The 25,574-nt window shown below is 37.9% G+C and overlaps 1 protein-coding gene across 1 annotated transcript; it reads left to right on the top strand.

Moving 5' to 3' along the window:
- The first annotated feature begins 16,516 nt into the window (after positions 1-16,516).
- erich1 (glutamate rich 1) lies at positions 16,517-22,636 on the top strand. The gene is made up of 6 exons (XM_015003518.2): positions 16,517-16,804; positions 17,654-17,791; positions 17,868-18,014; positions 18,984-19,364; positions 20,419-20,613; positions 22,405-22,636. The coding sequence occupies exons 1-6, from the start codon at positions 16,786-16,788 to the stop codon at positions 22,503-22,505; spliced, it is 981 nt and encodes a 326-aa protein (XP_014859004.2). The 5' UTR covers positions 16,517-16,785; the 3' UTR covers positions 22,506-22,636.
- Positions 22,637-25,574: the final 2,938 nt, after the last annotated feature.

Below are 25,574 nucleotides of genomic sequence, written 5' to 3'. Positions count from 1 at the left end.
CAATTTAAGTATTTAACTGTGTAGTTCCAACTATTGTAATGACATGACACCTAAATAAAGGCATCAGATTCTGTGAGACATTCGCTAAATTCTTATGTGCAGCAAAATCCCTCGCATCCTCATTCGGTGGCTCTGAACACGTGATCACTAAGACGCAAGAATTTGGCTTTGATGAAGCCACAGGAAGACCATGATGGCAGGATGCAAGATAAGCACGGACATGAGAAGAGGCACCAAAAATTGTCAAATCGTCACACATTAATTCATGTCTATAAATAGAAAAGCTCTGCGAATGAGAAGCATAGAAGTACAGAGTGCTCATCGGGACAGAAGTTCTACATATGGAGTCCATTAGGAGCAGAGGAGGGGGGGTTGGGATGCCAGTGACAGGCAGAGTGAAAGATAAGCCTCTTTCTTTAAGTTTTCTTTTTTTTTTTTATGCAAATGCTGTCAAAGCAAAGAGAAGAATTTGAGAACAGATGGGAGAACTTTCTGACTGCAAACTGTGAGATCTGAGATGCTGGTCAGAAGAGGGCGCCATAATTCAATATAACTTAGCACAGCAGGGCACATGAACATAAAAACACAGAATGCAGCAAACAATCACCATCACCAGCAGATTAAATCCATTTTCTGTTGTTTGATCTTAAAGTCGTGTTTAATAAATGTTCTCGGTCCACTTCAAAATTTTACACCAAAAAGTGTCCTCAGATCAGATTAGAACTATAATGTACTTTCTAATTAGCATAATCAAAAGATGTATTTACTTAAAGCACCTGGTCATCACCTTCAAATTCGAGATCTGACAATAATGAAAATGAGTAATGCTGCTAGCAAATGGGACTGAACACAAAGCTGGAATCTACAAGCCTCGTTTCTATGGCAACAGGATGCCAAGGTAAATGCTACTTTGCAGCAGCCCTGGTTTCATTCAGCTCAGCAGTGATCAATAAACTTTAATGGAGCAGGGGGTTTTTTTCTAAGTGATGTGCTGTGCGCTTTTCTTACAAATGCATTCAGTCAGAAAAGCGTCATTTTCAGAGAGGTGAACTGCTCTTCACTACCTTAACTGCCTGCACATAACACAATACAGATGCAAAAATCCTAAAGTGAAAGCAAGATTAGCTCTATCCAACACAACTTTGCCCCAAATTCTCAGTAAAAAAGGTTAAACTATTTGGATGCAAGTACAGTGCCGTTGGCAGTATGTAAAATATTAATTTCACACATGGAAATGGCTTAGAGCTGTTACATGTAGCAAGGTAGCAAGCTTCAATGTATTTAATTACACTCAAGATTGCAGCTCCACCCTTTTGTGATTCTGTCTGTCACATCAGGACAATGTGCTGTAGTAGCAACTAAAAAAAAAATAAAAAAATGAACAAAATGCCAAACAGAAGACCAAGGTCATAATCAAAGGTGCATTATTACCATAACAAAATTGACACGAGCCTTTAAAAAAGAAAGCAAAAAAAAAAAAAAAACAATCCCCCTGCATCCTGAGCAGCATCTGAAGCTTTGGTAATGAGATGAATGGAGTGTGGACTCATTTGCATGCGGTCTCATTGCAATCCAGGGGCTAGGGAAGTTGAACTGCCAGAGGAGCACGCATAAAAAGGTACAAAGGAAGTCATTACGGTTAGAACAGTGGTCAGGTACCTGAATATATTTCCCTGCTCTTCAATTTCATCAGCAACCTCTTCATACCTGAAATGATGTGAAGAAGCCCATCATCATCACAAGTCACAGTAACTGCTCCCAAATGTGTCCCTCCCTTTGTCAATTAAATTTGACAAATGAACCAAAGTAACTAGAGATGCATCAACTAGAGTTTTATGGCCTATTTACAATCTGCACATTCTAGAAAGTTTTGAATTGCTAATAACAATTTACTCAAATGTAATTTTCTTTTAATAGCTAAAACAGAGTTCAAATATTTTATTATTTTCTTTATGCTAAAAGCACTTAATTATTTATAATAGAAACAGGAGGAAATCCCACTGTGTGCTGTACAGCTTGTATGATTATTATAAATTAAACACAACATTACTGGCGTTTGGCATGTGATAAGAGCAATTAGTGTAGTGAGTAGCTAGCATTTGTAAACTCTTTTTTGAAGATATTTTAAAACATTACTTTCCAAAAAGTTGCCAATGTTTCTAAATCCAGCGTATCTAATAACAGGCAGATAAAAAGTGCATCATTGTATTCTCTCTGTCCTTTATAATCTCTTCCATTCTTACCTCCCCAGTCCTTTTAACCATTTTAAAATTATCCATTCAGTTTTCTTGTTAAGTCTACTTTAACTAAAGTCCAGTTTGGCTTTGAATCCTGTGATCTATTTAAATCCTGCAAGTGACAGTGAAAGATTATCATTTTTGACTTTTTCTGTATACAAGCCACATTAACTTTGAGCCGAAGGAGTCAACAGAAATTGTTTATTTTAGAAAACAATAATTTTCTATTTACATCCTGCTCTGACTGTAAGAGGATCAGCCAGTGGAGGGTTTGCACATGCACGATTGATTAGCAGGGTGGGCAAGTAGCTAGGGAGGGGCTCTGACTGCAGCTGGAAGGGGCTGCTGAGTAAGGACTTTATACCCTGTGAGTGCTTCAGGAGGGCAGCAACCACTGCACTCGAGAAGAATGAAAACGATGCATGGCTTTACATTAGATTCACCAGAAAAAGGTGAAAAACCTGTTGCTAGTCCCTTTTTTGAAAAATAGTTTCTGGTAATCTGAAAACTTACAGTATATACCGACAAAGACATTAATTTGGCCACAGACGGAAAAAAAGTTACCTTTCAGGTTTCAGGTTTTTTTTATTTTTTTTAAAAGTGTCCTTGTCAGAACAGCCTTTATTTCAAAAACAGATTATTTTAGTTTCTGACCCCCCCCCCCCCCCCAGTTACCGGTAAGGGCCAATCCAGCTCGAAATTGTTCAGAGGCTGAATTTTCTGTGCATCTCTCAAAACCATGATGTTTGTTGGACTGTGTCGAAATCTGGCAATTTTGCTAGTTAGTTAGTAGTTCAAAGATAATTACTGAACGCTGAAGAGGAAATTACAATCATAAACTGACAATCAGTTTCATTTGGACAGAGAGGAACAAGAAAGATACAATTTGTGTGAGATATATTACCATCAAGCTGTAGACGAACACAACACAGACAAAAACAGACAAATGTTCAGGACCACGCGCTCATTAAAATCATGAGTGACTCTGCTTTTATCCCGGCGTTGAGGGTTTAGAAGAGAGGGGACACTCTGCTTAGTCCTTACCTGTTTTCTTGTCAGGTAAGATACAGCAATGTCTCTGCAGTATGCCTGGTAACACCTTCCAGGAAACAACATGGGAATGGGAGTTGCACAGAGGGGGTTGCGACAGAAGAGGGGGGGGGGAGAAGGGAGAAGGAAAGACATTAATATCACAGAAGCTCAAAGCACATAAACAAGTTGGAGTTCTGAGGAGACGCACTGACGCATGCTGAGATCCTCATTTACAGAGCAGAAACAGATACCCAATTCTGACACCATTAGCATCAAAGCAGAAGCCTCCACAGCTCTCTAAGACTTTTCTCGTGCACACTGATCAGAGCAGAGCAGCACAAAGTGATAGTTGCAGCGCGAGTATGTACACGGAAGATGCATTTATAAACTCCCTATTTCAAATTCTGTCCACATGCAGTCAAAGGTGGGTGAAATGGCATGTGAATATGAATAAAAATCTAAAATCCTCCATCATTAAAATGACATTAGAAAAACAGGGTGGTGAAATCACAAGGCTACTTTTGTTTCACCAGCAGTTTTGTTATTCCAGGGAATTGTGGCTGCAAACATAATTGCGCTACTCACATGCCTGAGGTGGTCACACGAATCAATAATGCATCCTTTCAGCATATCCCGTGAGGTGTTCACTAAATCTTTAACCAATCTGAAGTTCAAATTTGAGCTGCAAACATTTTGAGTCGTTATTCCCCCTTGTTCAACAAAAACACCTGTAAAAAAGGAATTCAGAAGACTGAAAGCTGAACTTGCAATCTATTTAATTTCCACGATAATGGTTTCATTAAGCTTTCCTGTGACACAGCATATCATTGCTATTGTTTAGGATTTCCACAAGGAGAAAATGATGAGAACAAAGACAAAGGAAGATGTGGTTTTACAGGGGCTGACAATGCCTCTTTGTCCTTGCAGCTGACTGACAACTCCATCACAGACTATAACCACTGTAGAGATTTAATATAGACATGCACTTTTACTTTTTGTCCTACTATTCTGTTCATTATTAATTTACATATGCACTTAAACGGTTATCTCAGGCTCTACCATCTGTCAAACTAATTTTGTTTCTCTCAGGGTTTCAATAAGAAACATCAGATAAGCTTTCATTTTAATTAAAGAGGGTAGAACATATGATAGTCCCTCTCGCAAAGAGAGAAAAGATATTTAAAAACAGAAATTAATTCAAATGGACAATCTTATGATGAAATTGTCAAACGAAAAACCTTAAGCACATGCACTTTTCTATGCCAACCATAACTTTAATATCTAGAAAAAGCTTTAAATTACATGTTTTTCAAGAAACTATGATGAACATAAGAAATATGTAATATAATAAAAGTTTGTTTGGAGGCAGATACTTTTTTATGAGAAAAAGAAAATTGACAATAACTTGGTAACTTTCAAATATTTTGAAATAAATTCAAAATATATTTAAAAAAACATATATATTGAATTTAAAAGCTAGAGAACAGCAGAGGTTAATTTATGAATTATAATTATCAAATGAGACCAAAACTGAACTGCAAGATGCCCACAATAATTAAAGAAAATAAACAAATAAGAGCTTTTATGGGTGTTATTTGAGTTTTATTTGATTAATAGGAAGAAAAGAAAGGACTAATATTAATCAAACTGCTCCTAACAACAATTAAACTATAGATTCATGGGTTCGTTATTTCCCTGTATGTCTCATAGGTCTTTAGTGGTGTGGTGATGTGTTCACAGCCGAGACACCCACCACTGCTTCTTTGCTTCTTTCGCTCATTTCCAGCTGATTTGGGGTTACAAGCTCTTAACAGATGGTGTTTAGACACAAACCAATGACAGCGTAAAAAACTGAGGAAACTAAAGCAAAAAAAAAAAAAAAAAGATCTAATTCCTTTATAGATGTCGAGCACAAAAATAAAATTTGGGCTCCAATAGCAGAGCAAGGACCTTTTCAGAAAGATCTAGAAACATACCACCTTTTATTGGATGAAATCCAGAGGAATTTGTATATGGTTAGTTTATTTTTAGTAATTAATGCTCTGACTTGCAGCAGACTCTTTAAAAGCTACTTTTCAGTCCAAGCATTGTGTAACCCAGTGGTTTCCAAACATTTTCTGCGCCCCCCCCTATGGATTACAAATGGCTGTCTGGTTGAAACGACGCGTGCGACGGGAGGGGCATCGACTTTTTGGGGGGCAAAATGAATGTACGTAGCTGAAAATAGACACCAACATCGGTAGCCTACAAGGTACTTGTTAAGCTTAAGGTTCTGTATTGATATTAGCTAGTCATCTTTTAGCTAACATTACCTGCATCCAACAGCTTTACTCAACTCAGTCGGTTAGTTTGGAGGGAAAAACTGTGAAAAGTTATTTGCGTTTTTCTGGTTTGCTGCCGTGATTCTAACACACCTACGTAGCTCCGCACAGCAGCAGCAGGTCTCCTTCACAGGTGTAAACCCAGCGCGAGCGTCGTAGCGCTCATGTTGCGTTTAAAGGCGGCTCGGAAAAAAAGGTTACAACATGTTAACAACGGATTAAACAGTTTTAACTGCTGATAAAAGTGACAGAGGACACAAATACGCGAAGTGTGGAAGCCTCTACTGTATCAAATTGACATAGGAATAACAGAGAGTTGGCCATTCTAAGGTAAAAACCCAGCGCATACAGTGTTAATGTTTTGTTTGTTTGTTTTTTTCATCCAGACGGCTTCCCGCGCCCCCCCACAGTTTGGGAACCTCTGGTGTAACCCCTTCCAGACTTTTCAATGACAACATGCAAAAGAAAGGATAAAGCCTTTCCATATAACATTTAAACACTTTAGACACTTGCTATGCCAAAAGTAATATTGCATAGATTCTAAATTTTACTATGTATGTATAGATGTTAAAAGATCTAATGTGGTTAAACTGAAATATGAAACCTGCAACTTAAATCACAGACAGGATGGATTAATGGACAGATTCTGTAATGCACTGCCTGCAAAAAAGGTTGCAGATCAGAAAGCTTAAAAGAGGTATAAATCAAACACAAACCCATGACAGTCAGATGGAACTAATGGCGCTGACTGGTCTGCAGATTTGTATCGGACAAGTGTGGAAAACAAGCTGTCAGAGACACTGCTGCTACTTGCCTCTCATTTATGCTTTAAAAGATTGTAGTCTGAAAAGAATGCTTCGAATTGTGCATGCATTACTATTTATTTACAGCTTATAACATATTTTTTGGCTTAGTTAGAAGAGAGGCACAGTGACTTTATTGGCTAAATATTTTTTTTATTTTTTTGTATTTCTTGAGTGGTCAGTATGTCAAGATTTGTAATTTTACAGGACCCAAATGCTGCTGGCAAAAAAAAAAAAAAAAAGAAAAAAAGAAATCACAGACAGAAACATGTGGAAAACAGGACCGGAACAGCATAAAGCAGATAAATTGAGCAAACCAAGACGTTAAACAGGGAGCCTAAACGCTGTGGAGGATTGATTGCTGAAGTGAGGAACCTGAGAGTCTAATTAGCATAATGTGGAACAGCTGTGGGGGTGGAAGGTGGGGTTGGAGGGATGGCTAATAAACACAGATGTAAAAACAGAGAGAAAAAGGGAATAAACAGAACTAGGCTAAAGATTAAGAACAAAAACAACAGAAAAAGTATGATGACTACAAAATCAAATGCATTTGATGCCATGCTTCAAAACTAGTGCCCCTTGCTTTACTTATACTTGCTGTAGATTTGAGCAAGTTCAGCCTAACTTATCAAAATCAACACATATCTGTCTTACGTTGATGAGATGTTCATTTTAAAGAGTTTACAATTCTTTACATGCTTTAGATAAATGCAATTTAATTAAATGTCTGATCAAATTGAATAGTGCAATAAAAGATGATTTCATGTTTAAGCTTTTTACACATCTTTAGCTGGCCTGTCAATAAATGTGTATCCGAAGGTATAACTATTAATTAAAATCAACCAAATAAGATAGGTCATTTGAAGCTGCTTTTCTGAGAACAGCCCCAGATATTAATGTGATTATTCTTTGACTACCCATTCGTCTTGGAGATGATTTTGGACAGTTTTTGATTGAGGCTTCCTCAAAGATGAGGATGAAAAAATGTTTCATAACAGCAGTTCTGGAGTCTATGCTTAGAAAAGAACAGATGCAAAATGCTAAAAAAGAAAAAAATCAACTAAAAAGTTTGTGCCTTTTCATTTTCAGTTTACTTAATGTGGCATTTAAAAAAAAGCCTTATTCACTGTAGACTCTCACTACTAGTTAGCATGGGGGCCAGGTTATACTGACACAAATGCACACACGAGTAGAGTGACTCGCTTCTAATTTTCACACTGCATCTGCAGCATACAGGCAATTACCACGAGTGGCATACGCATAATAGGATATCTTGCTGCCTGCTGTTGAGGAGTAGAGTGCAACCATCAGTGAGCTGATGGTTGGCTGCTAGGACATGCTGCTTCTTAAAAATCACAGTGCACTCACTGTAGGTACTGAGCACATGAAAATAATTTTGCTCACTATTGTACTATTTTTGTACGTGACATGACAAGGAATTTGGCGAACATGCAACCTTCCAATGCAGCCTTCAATGCTGCGTCTGTTCATGACAGTAAACTCAGGCTTCACCGAGTTCCCTTCAATTCCCTGCATAGTGTACGCAGGGAATTTATAAATACATGTTAAATAAAGCTAAATCACATCAAAAAATGTGTTTATACAACGAAGATTACAAATAACATCAGAGAATTAAATCAGCTTATTTTTATGGGCTTACAGTTGGATCTCTTTGAAAAATGCTTCATGATTAGCTTAGCTTTAGATTAGTTCAGCACTTACATGAAGCCACTTCCTTTCTTGTAGAAATTAGAATAAAAAAGAAAGTACTTGTAGAAGGCCTCATAATAATTATACTAATGCAAAAACTAGGTAATAGCCACTGAGATAGATATGACTTTGATTTGCTGCAAGATGCTAAGAATGAGAACATTATTAAGAGGGTAGAGTCTTAGTTGAACATTTTCAATAGGAGTTAAAAAGTCAGATGAACCACAACCTGTAAGTAGCTTCCAAATTAACATTATATTTTTAGCTTGTCTGACAGGTAAATTTGAATTTTTCTTCTTAAGTACGTCATGGTGGAATGAAGATGTGAAAATATGTTGGCATGGTGCAAATTTATAAATTAAGGTGGACAAAAAATTAACCCTCTGATGCGTAAGTGGGTCCTTTTTGACCCGGTGGGGTCATATTTTTGCAATATCTTTGTAATGAAAAGTTTAATCATGAGTACTGTGACAGCGTTATTGTCATGAATCAACATATTAGCCTTCTTTAAAATTAGCCAACACTAGTTATCTAACCAACTAGCTAACATTACCACCTATACTTTATTGTGCATGTGTATTATTTGTGTGTGTGTGTGTGTCTGACACCCTGGATGAGAAAACCAAGAGAGAGAGTGTGTTGAATGACATACAAAACCTGTTGATCAATGTGTTCAAGGTTCTTTCTTTTATCACCTCAATAAATAAAATAAAAATTCATAGCTATAGAAATAAATGCATAAATAAATGAGCCAGAAATGTATAGAGCGCCTTCTCTGGGTTGGGGAGGATGTCCTGCCCCATGTCCTGGAGGAGTTCAAGTATCTCAGGATCTTGTTCACCAATGAGGGAAAAATGGAGCAGGAGATCGACAGGCAGATTGGTGCAGCGTCTGCAGTGAAGCAGGCGATGTACCGATCTGTCGTGGTGAAGAGAGAGCTGAGCCAAAAAGCAAAGCTCTTGATTTACCGGTTGATCCAAGTTCCTACCCTCGTCTATGGTCATGAGCGTTGGGTCATGTCAGAAAGAACGAGATCACAGATACAAGCGGCCAAAATTAGTTTTCCCCGTAGGGTGTCTGGGCTCTCCCTTAGAGATAGGGTGAGAAGGTCAGATATCCAGGAGGGTAGAACACATCCACACACACATAATGGATGTTACCATAGTCCATTATTAACATTTCATCATTGTTGTAAAATTGCTGCTGTTGTCATTTTGTTTTAAAAATGTTCTACAAATTGTCAGAAATGTTCTACAAATTGTTCTAAAACCGTTTAAAAAAAATGAAAAATGAAAATGTTTCAAACATGAAATAACTTTTGTGTGAAATAAAACACAGTAGAACGTATTATACAAAACATTATTTTGAATCAAAATGACAAAAGTAGCATAAAAACACATTGATTGTAACCGGGGTCGAAAAGGACCCAGTCACAGAAGACTGTATAGTCAGTCACTCACGCGTCAGAGGGTTAACGAAGAAATGGTGCAAGCCACTCTAGGTGCTTGAGGACAGAGGCAAGAGTGGTTCAAAGAACAAAGATGTGATAAGAAACATGCATGATGGCCAAAACTACAAGTGGAACAGAACTGCACTATCTCCACATTTCAAATGCAAGAGTGGAACACAAAGAGATGAAGCTGCAGGAACTGCCTGCCTCTCATTAAGGCAGAATTGTTGGATTTTAAAAACTGGAGAGAGGAAAGCAGCCACAGAGTCCATCAGAAGGCCGACAAAAATAATACACCAAACTTAATGAAAAAAGGCCGCCATCCCATATATTCTGTTTTTTTTTCCCCAATCTACATCAGTTATTTTCTTGCTGAAGAACTCATTATTAAATCAGGAAGTTTTTTTTAACAGAAATATTTTATTGTTAAATTTCTTTTAACACTTTTTCCTCAAACAAAAACTGAGGTAGTGGTTTCTCTCTAATTACTAAGGTTTTTGAGATCACATTGTGAAAGCAAAACCAAGCATTGTAGGGACCTTAGATCCCTACAATGCTTCTAGCGTTGACTTGCTTAGATGCTATCAAGGAGATGTACAGTATTTAACGGCCTGTCCACATTAAGGTAATTAAAAGAGCAGTCAATTCAATGGAGCTAAATTATTTTTCCTACTTGCCCTTCTCAAAAATCTTGCCTTTATGGTTGCTTGTGGTACATGTTGTCTCCTTCAGTTTCAGATCAAATCCATGCGCTTTAAAAGGATCTCGACTATAAAACATATTTTCAACCAGTATTGTTTTGCAAGACATGTGTTCCTCAAGAGAATCACATCAGTAATGAAAAAAAAAAAAAAAAAGAGTATTAAAAGCAGAACGCAGGATGATTTCTTTTTGTCTTCAGTAAGAGGTTTTCAAAGGCCTGCAGCTGATGAGACACGTGGTCACTTATCTTTATGAAAACTATCAAAGGACAGCTGCTCCCAAAATGAGTTTTTTTTTAGATCCAAGTAAAATCTGGTCTAATATGCTGGACAATAATATGCAACAAATACTGAGTATTTAACACGATGAAATCGAAATGGGTGAAAGATTATATATATATATATATATAGATGAAAATTATGTTCTGGTGCTTTTTTGTCTGATTTTAATTCTCTTTACAGCTTTGAACATGAGCTGTGGAGGCTTTCAGTTGTAGCAGTTGTGGTTCTGTGCTAGAGTGGTCTTTATTCTACCTGTTTCAAATGATTTTTTTTTAATGTTGGTCTCTGTTCTATTTTTATGTGGGGTCCCACAGGGCATAATACTTGCCCATAAAACTTATGCTGAACACATCTCTTTATCTGGGAGATAACAGCATGTTAAAGAGTTAGTCTGTGACCCTTACAGATCACAGACTGGTGAAGCTGAATCACTGGTGTAGAAGAAGTGCAGGCTGCTCCCTCTGAAACGAGCGCCTATGGGATCAAAAAATGCCTCATTCATACTGATCACTTTAGTGTTCCATGATTTAAAGTGCTTGTAATTCAAGTCTGCAGCATAGCAGCAGAGCATAGATTTAGCCTCCAGATTAAAACATCTATGAGAAATCATCTGTGGGGCAAAAGTCAAAAACCTCAGGACAAAAGCCTCTGTAGCATTTCCAAAGAAGTGCTCAAATCAGGGCTATGCAAATTAGGACAAAGTTGTGAGACTGTGTGATTAGGCCACAGCAGGTGAATCATTCATAATTTAAGTACATTCATTAGTTTTATTGTATGTAGTTACTGGGGCCACAGTTCATGTTTTTTCTCATTGTTGGAAATATATATATATTTTTACCTTGTCATTCAAAATGACAGACAATGAAAAAAGTCTAGCACAACTTCTGGGTAATAATATCAAAATGTCTCATCAGTTTGTTATTTAAAACACAAGCCTCAAGTCTTCAAAAAAATCTGATGTGCCTTTTGGAAAAGCTTATACATATGTCTAGAAAAAATGTGCTTTAAAATACCCAGTTTTTTTACTTTTAATATAAGATGCTAAGTTTATTTTCTTTTTTTTTTCCTCACTTTGTCTCAATATGTCTTTAGCTGCACCCAGAATGCAGGAAGAGCATAGGCAGGAGATATAAAGTAGAGACTTTAATAAAGAAACAAATACAAAAACTTTCAGAGTTAAGATTTAAAGATAGACAACATAAGGGGTACACAAGAACGGACAGGGACTAAGATAACCCAGAACAGAAGAATCCATCAGAGAGAGAATGAAAGTGAAGAGCCTGAATACTGGAGACATTGTTGAGTTGACAAGAGACAAGTAGCTGATTGACAAAAAGGGTGCAGCTGTGAGAGGAGACCAGACACGCAGGCTGAGGGAACGAGACTAATGAACATGAGCCAGGGGAAATGCAGACGGAAAAGCAAAGATAAACTAAAATGAAGACAACATAATGAACTAAGGAGAAAACACTAAACAAAAGGAAATAACCAAAATGTACAAACCTCAAACAAACCCAAAATTATGACACCATTGCATTTATTTCTGATACATTCTAATAAGTGTAATTTATTTTTATGTTCAGCATATGCATTATGTTTCATGAGGAAAAACTTGGCTTGGTTTAGTTAATCCTACAAAGAGTTGCATTCAGCTGAGACATATGTGAGCAACACAGCACTAACAGCAACTGTGGCAAAACACACTGAGACCCACCTACATGAAAGATGTGCGACTACTATTAGCAGTAAGTCAATCCATCTACGCAGACAAGACACACATGAACACTTAAGATTCCTTTACAGGTACACACACTTGGCTCTCGCATATATCATTTGATTCATGAAGCGGAAGACCCATCAATCCCCAGCTTCCTCTGCTGAAGCCAAACTACAGCAGATGTGCAGGGACACCTTTCAGTGAATGAAGAGAGGCATAAAATGAATAAATGGACAACCACAGAAAGGGGAGAGAAATTGAGTGCCTGGTGTAAATAAAAAGGGAATATAGGCAAAAGCGTAAACGTGAAGGTTAAAGGGAAAAACAGTGAGACTCAGCGAATGGAAAGTAGCACATCTGTTTTCAGTGAATGAATGAATAAGAAATGATCCCACCTTAACCCTTGTCCGTGCGAGGACTGAGGCAAATGATAAAAGTTTTACGTGTGTGAGGTCGGTTGGACCCCATTTCTAGACACAAGGGTTAAGTGTTTCACAATTTACTTCTAAAGCAGTCCTGTCTGCATTCACTAGTTGTTTTTTTTTTTTTTTGGGGTGGGGAGGGTGGTGTTTGTGGTGCCAAGAAAAGTTATTCTACGCAAATACAATCTGTGGTTTGAAAGTTAATTTATGAAGAATTTTGAAAACTTGATTTTCCTTCCATTTCACAATTGTGTGCAACTTTGAATTGGTTTCCTCACATAAAATCACAATATGTAAGAATCCAGTGTGTATGGTGGTGCTTGTGAGCCTCTTCCTGCGGCAGTGGATCCCTCCTGGGGGGCGTGGTTGGCCTGATTGAAGTATCTACACCTGTCTGCAATCAGTTCATCATCTATGGAGGAAGATGAACTGATTGCATCATCTTCCATAGGATGAGCATCAGATTATTTTTCCTCATCTGATGCTCAGTTTCTTAGAGGAAAAAAAAAAAGTTTCCTTCTCAAAAAGGCAACATCTAGGAGTTTAACAATTAAGCAACTTGTATCCCAATGACTTCACCAAAACAAAACCTCTTTACCATGAAAACATTTGTGCGCAGCTTGAAACAAGTGCCACCACTAACACCAGATAAGCATAGAATTCCAATAATTATACTAAATTTTTGAAGTTTACTTTTTAAAGGGGGAATTTTGTAAAATCAACTTTTCTGAGCTTTACATTGTGTTATGTTATTCTCTCATCAAAAACATACCTTGAGTATTGCTTTAATTCTTTCGTGCATGTTTGAGAAATCCCTGGAATTCCCCTGGGGTGCTTAAATGCTTGTGTCCACAAAGCTCCTGCTTGGAGCTTCAGTCTCCAGCCAAGCTTCCACTGAGCTCCCCACTCATCTCCACCAGACTCGCGGCAGCAGCAATTAGCAAACACCTCGCATCTGCTGTGCTTGTTACACAAACTACTTCTCAGTCAGATGCTCAGAAGAATGGATGTTAATGGCATAATGAGAAGAATTGTGGTGATGACGTACTGAAGGAGGAGCGTCGTGAAGAGTATGCGCTTCTTAAAGAGGCAGAGGACCAATTACAAGGTATCAAATCATGAAGTCAAATTTTCTTTTAACTCACGTTTGATATATGCGGTAGTTTTATAACAGAAAGTAACAGTTTTTTGATTGTGGTATCAAATGGCACCATGTTCCTACAACCTCTTTAAAAGAAATGTGAAAAGCACGCTTCATTTTTCTTGCATTTCACATTTATGTACTACTCTGGGTTGGTCTCGCATAAGATTATAAAGTTCACTTAGGTTCGTGGTTGCGATTTGACAAAATGTAAAATGATAAGTAGCATTCATACTTTTGTGAGGCACTCTAATTAAAGTTTCCAGGAAGCCATGCATCGTCAAATAGATTAAAAGAGCTTCATCTTGCCACCTCCAAGCAGGCAGAGTCCAGGCAAGCTCTTTTGTTTGTGCGAGAGCGTACGTCTGCGGAAGCTTTCACAGCCTATTGAAAAAAAGGCAGTCTTAGGTGTTTTAGTCTTTTATCTATCCACTCCAAGTGGTATCTTTTAATTAGGCTGTCTTCTTTTCAGAGGAGCATGATTGTGAAAATTACGAGTAAAAAAAAAAAAAAAAATCTTCTTATGAATCATCTACTTTTTATTGAAAGTGTGAGCAGTTGCCTGGTTCAGCAGAGGAAGCTCACATATGATGAGATTTTTATTTTTTTTAATCAAAGATGTGGATTAGTGAGCAGCACCTATCCACCAAAAAGTTAAGTTATGTATTCATTTTCTTTTAGCACTTTCACAATTCATTTTATTCATTGTGAATTACACAATAATGCATACATTACGTACTGAGGAGCCCAGCAGTGTGTTCACAGAAAAACATCAAGATTCTGTTCATGTGATGTCAGATCGTTGTTCACTAAACAAGTCTTTAGTACTTGTTGCCACCTGCATAATGGGATTTAACATTTTGTTCAGACCCTTAATAAAACATAGACATGTTTTCTATCGACTGATTTTCAATGCGCAGTTTATCCAAGCAAAGTTTCATGCATGTGTCATTGATAAAGTGCTGCCTGACCAATGATGTGTAAAGTAAAAGCTTCAGTATATTAAGCAGGTCGAGAGTACGACATCGAGGACTACTCAGGTAAATTTCTGAGCCGCTTGGGTGAAGAAGCAGCAACTCCTCACAGCTTCTGAAGAGTTGCAACGAATATGGTCTTCTATTTTTAGTGCCTCTTTGATTATGATGTCTGACTATGTGAGTGCTGCCAGCAAGCACTTTGTCACTCACGGTGTGTACTGAGTGCCGTGCATTTGCTCTGGATTCACCTGCTGGAGCAGGCAATCTATCCAACTTCCTTCTTGTGTCACTCAATCATGAGAATCAGCTGGAGTCCAGCCATCGCCACTTACAACTGCTCTGAATATTTAACAACACAATTTGTCATTGTTATACAGCTGATACAATTTATTATAGCTTAGTGTTCTCTAACATCAGTCATATGAGTTCAAGATGGTACTCAATCTGAATGCTGCATACACTCTTGAAATCTTCCCTGCGATGTGTTATGTAACATATTGCCTCTAATTTCTGTAGTTTTGTATATGTTCAGCTGCAAGAACCACCACTTTCATTCACGACTGCCAGCACTGCTCACAGTGCTGTTAGGCAGTTAGGGAAGCTCATCCACCCACAGAAACTACAGTCAGCACAGCACTTTCAGTATTACGTGACTGCGCACTAAAAGGATGTGTTAGGTGGATTAAACATGATATATAATTAATTTTAGAAGTTAATCTAAGACAACAGGGGCTGTTTTGGCGTTAACCTCCCCTCAGGCAAGCTTTTCTATGGAATGAAAACAACTTTAAAGGGTAGTTGTAGACAAATTATGTGCACACAAAACAACAAAAAGAAAAAAAAAAACTACACTGTGGATAATAAGTGCAAACCATATAGATAATGCATCATCCAAATCCCCTGCACAACTAAAAATCTCACAGCCAACCTAGATTAAATACATACCCATTTATCTGCCATACATGCGATACATCTTATTATTTACTGTAACATCATTAAATATGTGCTGCGATATTAGAGTGGTGAGGAAGGAGGGGCGGGGGGGAGATTTACCTTCTTCAGAGCTGACATCCTGGGCGGATCCTCCTTCTGCGAAAGTGCGCTCACATGCTGAGGTCCCAAGCCAAGTTTGATGGGTGCGCAAATCTCAACTCATCCCGTGCTGACACTGAGCCACGAGGTACCTGCTTAGTATTCTCATCTCGCTTCCATCCCGTCCTACAGCGAGGCTTGGTGTGCCCACGCCCCAAGTCGTTGTTGTTACAAGAGTCAAACACACGGGGAGCTCTAGTCTGATTTATCATTTTTTTGGAGAAAACATAGTTATCAATTTAAATAAATCACATTTAATAAATTTTGATTATCTTGTTTGATTGATTTACGTCAGAATAAATGCACGAGGGCCATTCTAAAAGCCTTCGTCTCGAAATTAATTCGTCCTGTGTATGATTAGATTTCATTAGCTTATTAACTATTTTATGTCAACAATTATTCCCGTAATCGTCTATTTAAACGATTCTTTAGTTGTATTAACCTCCTTTACCTTTTGGTATTGTGTAAAACAAGCACAATTCTTTTGCCGATTTGAAGAGTGAGTTAAAGTCGTCTGTTCGCTGTATTGAACCCTTGTAATAAGAAAGCTATTTATGTAGAAAAGTAAATTTATTGAAAATTTGCAGGAAAGTGAACAGAGTTTGGCTCTGTGGTTGAACCCTCGCGATCTTTTCTGTTTCCACCTTCAAATGGGTGGGCGGTGAATGTTGGTGAGGAAGAGATGAGTTTCAAACGTTACTTTGGTTAATGCGTAGTTAAATAATCACTTGGATAATTGTAGATTAGCTTTGGCTTGTAAATAACTATGCGATGTACCAGATAGTCAATGTCGGATTAGCAGTGCTAAAATGATGGTAGCATAGTTAGCTCGCTAAATTCCTTAGCATTCTCCTAAGATATTTGTGTCTTCCTCGTTTCGAGAACGCTGGAAATGTTTATATGGCACACAGAAAAGAAGGTGAGTTGATAATTGTTGTCACTTACAATAGCTTGTCATAGACTGTCTACAACATATGTCTAAACATATGTCTCGGTAATGCAGGTAGCTGGTTTAGTCTCATGCTAAGTTGCTAACTAGCCATGTTGTAAACAAATGCACGTGTCTCATTCTTTCCTGCTCCATCGCAGTCCAGTCACGTAGCTAAATCTAATGACTTTAATCCATTTATCCTTCATTGTTTACATGAAGTTTTTGTCAAGGCACCCCTTGTGTCCTTCACAAATGTGTCCTTTGTGAAGGACACATTTGAGATGACGATGCAATCTTACAGACTCTTCGAGTTTTACAGTTTGTTACAATACAGTCTTTTTAATTGTGTGTGAAAAAGCAACACAAACCGTGCTGGTGAAGTGAAAGATTATCCATAGCAAGATTAAAAATGCTTCACAAGTGCAACTGGCAGGGTGACATGCCCTCGCGGAAATTAACCTTCTAATTTTCTAAAACAGTGTATTGCTTCCTTTCATCAGTTATGCTATATATTTGTGTTGCATATCTCTTTTTAAAACGTACTTTAAAAAGAGATATTTTAAAGAGACATTTTAAAGTATCTTTAAAATATTTTTGTGGCTGTAACTTGTAAAAAATAAACAAGTTCAATCATTTGAATATGTTTGCAAGACACTGAATCCTACTTCGTTTTTGCTTGATTTTATTTAGTTTGATGGGTCCGTTAGAATCAAATGATGCAGCATTTGATTCAGCAGCACTGTGTGTATAAAGGCCCTTCCTAGTCTCAGAGGAATGAGATTTGTTTAAAAAAAAAATAATAATAATTTATGAGATATTACTCTGTTGTTTCTACAGTGTTTAAATCAAAAGTTCTCCAGAAGCTCTATCCTGCAATTACCACTCAGGGAAAGGAACAAAACTTATCAGCCATTTCAGAAGATCAGGCCACAACAACTCATGTGAAAAGAACATGTGGAGAAGAAAATGCATTTGGTAAGCTCACACCTTGCCACATCCTTGCTCTTGTTCTATATTTATTTATATGTTTTTTTATTTACTTTTGGACCAGGAAATGCAGAGAAATCACAAAATGCATCCAGTCAATGCCGCCGGATGTACACAGTCCTACCTCCTCCTCAAGGCTATAATGTACTTGCAGAGAAATCTGTCACACTCTTCCAGCTTGAAAGTGTAAACCGTGAAGAAGATCCTGCTGGTAAGACAGCCATAGTCTTAACATTTATGGACTTCACCATGCACCATTTAGTTCACAGAGATTTATGATATGGGCTTTCGCTAGGTTTGCTCTCCCAAGCGTTGAAGTCATTTATTCTGATTGTCTTTATAGCTCCGATTCAGGGAAATACTGGAAGTAACAGTAAAAATTAACCCATGCCTTTTTTTTTTTTTTTTTTTTTTTTTTTTTAAACTGAGATTAAGTTTACTGAAGTGCAGCTGATGGTTGATCTTGGGTGAATATATTTGTATATCACTTTATAGGGTTGCAATTTTTTTTTTCTGAGACTTCTGAAACAGCTTGATCATATAGAACAGTTGAATAATCCTGTTCAAGTTTGCATCCATTTTTACATGAAAAGGAAGAATATTAACCACCCAGAAACATAATATAAATAAAAAATAATGTATTTGAGTTAAATGAATATTTGTTTCTCTTCAAAATAATTTGTCAGGACAGCCTGTGCAGGTGGCAAACAGATAAATTAATCGGTTACAGATACTTATCTCATCTTATGTTATAAATACACACACGACAAATAACCTGGAAAAACTGTTTGCAACTGAATCCTTAGTTTTCTCCATTCTTCAGTTCAGCCATCGATAACCGACAGTTCATTTTTTAGGTGCGGGTTAAATCAAAATTGACAAAGTATGTATAATTTCATACTATAATTCTTTGATTATTATCACCTGAAATGTGTACTTGATTTGGTTAGTGCAAAGCAGAAAAAGTGCTGTGACCTTGTTACTTTTGATGTACAGAAAATGCAAAATAATTTGAAATTAAATCCAAGGGACATCAAGAAATAGTGGGATTTTTCTCTTACTCTGAACTGTGAAAAAACACATCAAAACTGCATGCATGAGTAAGATTTTGCAAGTCTTTAAAATATTAGGAGAGGGTTTATGGAAGGAAATCTAAATGGGTGATTGTCGCTTCTAACAGAGGAATGTGTGCATAGGAGCAATGAAGAGGAAGAAGATGAAGAAAAGGAGGCGGGAGACCAGAAAAGGAGAAGAAGAAGAAAAAAGAAGAAGCCAGGCCCTTCTCAGGACTCTGGGAAAGATGGCCCTCTGGAGAGTGATGGGTCAGGCCAGAGTCAGGTGGCAGTGGACAAAGGAAGCGAGCACATTAGCAGGAACAAGAAGAGAAAGCTGAAGAAGAAGAGGCACAAAGAGAAGTTGCTGTCCTTAGGACTGATGCCCCGTGCTGCTGCTCTGGAGTTCACCTACAGTAGAGATGAAGAGGAGGAGGAAGATAGCCAGAGAAAAGCTGCTGAGGTGTCAGAGTTCCTGAAGACAACACTGGAAATCTATTTGTCAGACTGTAAGTATTGACACCTCCACTGCAAGCCATTGTAGACATTGATCATTGTCTCTGCACTCAGGCCTGTACCCTTTGTTAAAGCAGGTTTCAGTCTGTAGAATGGATTATTTCCCTGCAGGATGGATGACTGTGACTTAGTAGGTAGAGTAGTTGTCTTGCAATCGAAAGGTTATAGGTTCAATTCCAGCTTCCTGGGCAACACACTTAACCCCAAGTTTCCTAACGTTGTATAAACATGCGTGTGTGAATGTGGCCCAGTCAGTACGACTGCAAAAGCGCTGCATAACTTAATTCCATTTACCATTTATTTCACACTCCAATAAAAGATTGCTGTATATTTCTTTGGATTAAGACTTAGGATCATCATTTAAAGGATGATAGAAGGATGATAGAATTCAATATTGAATTCATCACACATTGAAGAATTCAATATGTGATTGAATTCTTCAATGTGTGATGAGAATTCAATCACATATTGAATTCTCTTTCAGTATGTGATTGAAAGAGAATTAACTGGAAATGAGTCAAGCTAGTCAAAACATATTTACTGATGAATAACCTGATGCAAAGAAAGATGTAACCAAACAAATGATGTGGTTCTAATTCACTTTGCCCTATTCTAAGAGTTTTCCACTGGTAATCATTATGTGGCATCAGCCCCACTACAACAGAGCCAAGTCGGGCTGAAATGGAACATCAGAAAACTGCTAGTCACTGATTGGCTTGGGGGTCAAATGTATTTTACTGTCCCATCTTTTTGTGTGTTGTGATATTTCTGCCTTTTTGTTGAGCGTGCGGTGTGGAGTGGCACTGATCTGACCGCACATCAACGTAAACACAATAATTGAATTTGTGTGCATTTAAATCTCACGAACACTCGCTCAATAGTTCTCTGTCGCACACTCAACTCTGACGACTCTCATGACTTGAATTTTAATGTTAAAAGATGAAATATCTAACAATTACCAAGATTAATTTTGATTCTAATCCTCACAGTCCTTGTAGTTTAAGAAAAGGGCGAAAGAATTTGACTTTTAATTTACTGTATTTTCAGCCTCTCCTCATGGAGTCAAGATTCCTCATCTTTCTGCTACCGTGGATGGCCTTCTAAGGTGTCTAGAAAGCAGATCTACCCCGAACTCTGTTCTCAACAAGCTGTACAGTCTTAAAAATTTAATTCAACAGAATCAAGCTGACAGTCTAGAAACGGCCCTCGCGGCGCTCAACGACGACGCCTGTATGTCTGAAGGTGGGTCAAATTATCACAGCAAGTGTAATGGAAATAGGTCAGTAAGAAGCTTTTGTTAAATGACGCTCCATGGTTGTTGCTGGAGCTCGCCCCTGGCACTTCTCAAACACGTCCTTGCAGGTTAACACTTGCCTCACTCTGCTCTTGCTTGCCTCCTATTAATATTTACTGCTCAGCTGATTATGCCTGCCCTCACTTGCCTATTTCAGCCTGAACCTGTACCTACTTGTCTCTGTTTGGTTAATACTAAATATGGGCAAGCTGATCTTGCCCATATTGCACCTCCCGTGGTTTAACAAACATGTTTTGTCTTGCCTTAAGGCCATCACCAGTCAAAAACCGTTCTTGCATCCCCAGACACCTCCTGTCTCTGTTTCATCCTAACCTTTTCTGAGAAGTTGGGGTGGTAGGAGGGCAAGCAGATTGTGTTGTAGGAATAGGATGAGCACAGGCGTTGAATGAGTTTGAAGAAAGTCCAACCAGAGGATTCAGGTGTCATCAAAATGACTGGTTTTCTGCTTTGCAAAAGAATCTTCTCCACCCACCCGTTTTACATCTGCCTCAAAGCTTTTTAAACTCCCTAGCACTGCAGCTACTGTATGAGTCATGCTTCTATTCACAGGTATAGATTGTTTTTTTTTTTTTTTTTAATTCCATCACATGAGGCATCTTATTTCTATAGCAAAAGGCAGTTTATCCAAGTAAAATTCAGCACCAGATTAACTGGGTTAAATGATGCATAGCTTTATTAAGTGCCTTGTAAAAGTATTCATACCTTTAGGACTTAACATGTGACAATCTTCATTGAACTGATGTTTACTGCCAAGACCAGAATTATTCACATCCCTGACAGATTTAAGTTCAAAGTAATCTTTTAGTTTGATTAAGGTGTTTGTTTTGACTGGAAGTTGCATTAAAGTTTTGGATTGATCCAACCAGATCAACAACATGATTCTGATGTGGAGTTTTAGGATTTGCAAGGCTTCCAACAAGATAAAATCAACACAATACCAGTGCAAACATGCAAAAAGCTAGCCGTAAATTAAAACGAGAAATACATTTATTAAGCATTACTGATTAAAATTGAATATAATTGATCCGAAATTAATGGCACACTCTTGCATCTATTGTATGTTATTTCCTATCTCAAAGAAACTTTCTTGGTTCAATGAAAATAATTCTATATTTAAATCCGTCTGGGGTATGAACAAGAAAACATTTCATATCTCTACTAAATTTGACATCATCATTCTGAATCACTGAAATCAACATGTTTAGGATTTATTCAGCATTTCAAACACCATCCACCTTATTCAAGCAGTATCTTGTGCTTTAGTGTAACCCAGATTCACTGGCATGCAGGAGCTAATCCAGGTGAATGCGTGCTTTTAAAGCTCCTCAAATAAAGTTTCCAAAGCTCTTCTTATTCCATCTACCCCCCAGGGATGGCAATTAATGTACTTCAAGACCAGATTTAAAGCAGATTTCCTTTAAGCATGTTTGGATTCACCCTGGGAGTCTTTCCGTGAATAATACTATCTCAACAAACCTTCCTTGTGCCATTTGTTTTTTACTTTTTGCACAAGTTAAACCTGAACTCAAACTTTGGGAAGAAATAAAAAAAAGGATTCCACGTCCTTTGGATGGAGGATGTCTCTAAATAAATGCGTGGGAAGCAGATTTTCAGATGATGTGCTGACACATTTTTGGTGAGAAAAACCATAATTGTTCATGTGGTGTTGTGCTGTCAGCAGTAACCGAAGTGTTTCAGTCTGTCCTTTTGTGTTTCAGAGGAAGCCAACGCTGTTGTTTCCCTGTTCAAATACTGGATCACAGAGATTCTGCCTATGCAGAGAGACAAGGAGACAAGACTTCCAACCGCACAGCAATAATACCGTCTGCAACTAAAAACCAGACACTGTCAAGAGAGCTTATTTGTGGCTTTTGGGAAATTGTTCAGTCTCCACTAAATGTGATTTCTCTTTTTGTTTAATAAATGAAAAAAAAAGATTTCATTTAAGGATTGCTGTGTCAAGGATTTTTATGTCCTTATTTATGCGAACAAGACAAATTTCTATTTTTTTTATTTCTGTATGAGTTAAGTTGGAAAATAACATGAATAATGTAGCAGACTTATTTTGACGTAGCTATAATTTGTAGCTCACAAATCCTGTTAAAAAGCAAATATCAACTGTGTAAAATGCTCCTTTTGTTCCGCTTTTCCTAATCATATTAATTGCATTTTTAAAAAAGAAACCCATAAGAATGGGTTTGCTACAGTTTTGCTTCTGTAATTTTGAGACCTGGCACCTTTTCAACACGATTAACCAGCAGGTGTCCTGCTAAGGTCCAGCATGCTATAACAGCAGACATGCTGTACCCACCGCACACATATGGCTTACACTAACAGATGCTTGTCTCGATGCCAAGGAACATCAATACCTCAAACACCCATTAACTACCAGGGGATTCTTGACATTTAAGTCTTTTAAAAGTTAGGTAACCTCCTTAACTTTCCTGTCATTTAATTATTATGCTCTGGAGAATCTAAATAAAATGATTGCATTAAGTAGTTTATTTTAAAAAAAGTTAAGCAAAGCCTGGCTCTAGGGATGCATTACACTTGGAATGTTATTTTTCAAGAGTTACATTTACACCAGACCAATACAGGATTCTTAATCCACTGTTGTACTACATCCACTACAGTGACCGACATCAAACATCGGTACGAGTGCTTTATCAAAACGTACTAATGCCCCACAAAGCATGGAGTTTGGCTGGAGTTGGTTCTGTAAGAGGCACCAGACATCCAAGGCTTGGGCATCACTTTATCACTGTCCTTGGGCTAAGATGCTCCTGAATCTGAGACAATCTCAGAAGTATCTCATGTAGTCGAAGAAGAAAAGGAACAGCATAGTGATCCAAAGTCCTTTCAGATTAAATTAATCTTTGCAATGTAAACGAAAGTCTGAAAGAGGTTGTAGAATGAGTCAGTGATGATTTAGGGAGTCACTTCATTTAAAGTGATCATAGCCATCTACCAAGAAAATCTAGTGTACCACACTGGCAATAAAAATACCAGGCTTAATGACCAGGGTGTCACTGCTTGATTAACCAGCAAAATCATCCGACCTAAAAGCTTGGGAGGAAGCGACGCCAAACCACAATGCAGACAACCAGAAGGCCTCGATTAAAGTAACCTGGGCTTCCATTACATCTGAACAGAGCTGCAGGTTGGTTGCCTCCATATTGCACTGCACTGATGCAGTAATTTATAATCAATGAACCCAGACCATGCAATGAGTGTGCATTGAGCATCTTATGTCTCTGGTTATGTGCTTCAAATGGTAACATACACCCTTGTTGGTAAACAGTTTAAACCTATACCACATGGGGGTTTAACGCGATTTCCGTAGAATGCCTGTCTGCAGCTATTTTAAAGCGGTTTCCCACAGCTTACAGCCCAGCAACGAGTTCAGAGAAAGGCCAAATAATTATCTCAGCTGGACGGTGACAGTTCGGTGGCCTTAGCCAAAGCCGCTTGCGACTTCTCACCTTCAGTGGAAGTGTTGTTCTGGATACAGCACACACTACTGGAGAGCAACAGGTTACGACTCACAACACAGATATGTGTGGGCAATGACTGGGTATTTTAAGAGAAGGCAGCCATCTGTGGCCTGTGTTTGTGGATGAATGGAGACCAGGTGCTGCACCTGATGGGAGCTCAGATTCTCATTGTTGTGATATTAGCCAGAGGAGAAAATAAGGGCAGACGTTGTGAGATTATGTGAGATCAAACAGGGGTGATCATTTGCAGATTAATGGACCGGTTTTAGATTAGCTTAATGCCGCGAGGCCTTTCAGTGCTGGATCAACTGCTTAATTGTCTTCCCAACAACAGCGAGTTTATTAGTGTCAGGTTTAGATAATCCTTCTCACATTTTTGTACAGAATATGAAGATTATCTGTTGAGTAACCTGTTTCATTTAAAAAACTGTACATTTGCATACTTTTTGCTGATTTTGTCATAAATGAGAAATTCAGTTCGGTAAAAGTATAGATCAAGTTAGTCTACTTTTGCATTGAACATTTTATTAGAGCTGTAGTTTTATATTTTAAGTAGTAGTAAGTAGTTATAGTTATAAGTTGTTTGTGGTTGCATAAATATATTTTTATCTCAAGTTTTTTTCCCTTGTCCCTTGGAAATTGCAAATGCACCGCAGCACTAAGTATCAAGGATTTCTCTGAGAATATTAATTGCTGCACTACATTTCCAGATTAGCATTTTTGGTTGCTAGCCACTGCTCAATAATTTAGATTTTGTCATTCATGAAATATCTCTTATACAGAAGATCTTGTCCAAGTAAACCCAACATGCCTCGGTCCTATTTTTCTTTTTCTCTCCCAGTTCTCCCTATTAACTTGTCTTAGAGTAGATATTTCAGTTTTCCAGGCAACAAATCTGTTTTCTGGTCATTATATTCATATTTGTGGCTTTGAGGGAGAAGTCTCCAGGCTTAGGCATAGGTACATAACAGCCTTTTGGATCAGATTGACCTTGTTTTGCACTTTTATTATGTATCTGTTTTGTGCAAACAAACACAAAAAACATTCTGACATCAATGGACCTATCATTGTCAGACTTTGACACTGTTTATGGATGCATGAATTAGGAGCCAGATTTATTATCATTGATGAGAGAGAGGGTTACTGCAGGATTCTCACTCTGGAGACAATTTCACTTGACCACAACGAGGGATATTCAGCACAGCAATACTTCCTCATTATTAGATTTGGAACCGAGAACCCTGCGGTCAAGGCGGTCAAGAGAGATATTAAATCTGAAATAAAAACAGCTGAAATAGCAAAAGAGGCCATGGTGAACATCAACAGAATAACAGCAGATTTAGATGACACAATCTGGTACGGAACGCAAAAGTTTTGCGAGGGAACGCAAAAGA

The sequence above is a fragment of the Poecilia mexicana genome, unplaced genomic scaffold (genome assembly GCF_051168715.1).
Source record: "Poecilia mexicana isolate PSO_F unplaced genomic scaffold, ASM5116871v1 scaffold_22, whole genome shotgun sequence".
In the NCBI taxonomy this organism is placed as follows: domain Eukaryota; kingdom Metazoa; phylum Chordata; class Actinopteri; order Cyprinodontiformes; family Poeciliidae; genus Poecilia; species Poecilia mexicana.
Note: the sequence above shows the minus strand (reverse complement) of the source record. Positions and strands in the feature narration are given on the sequence as shown.

Excerpts from the sequence above, each read along its gene's own strand:
- erich1 (XM_015003518.2), top strand. Across the intron at positions 17,792-17,867 it reads TGGAGAAGAAAATGCATTTG|GAAATGCAGAGAAATCACAA; the intron begins GTAAGCTCACAC and ends CTTTTGGACCAG. Across the intron at positions 18,015-18,983 it reads CCGTGAAGAAGATCCTGCTG|AGGAATGTGTGCATAGGAGC; the intron begins GTAAGACAGCCA and ends CGCTTCTAACAG.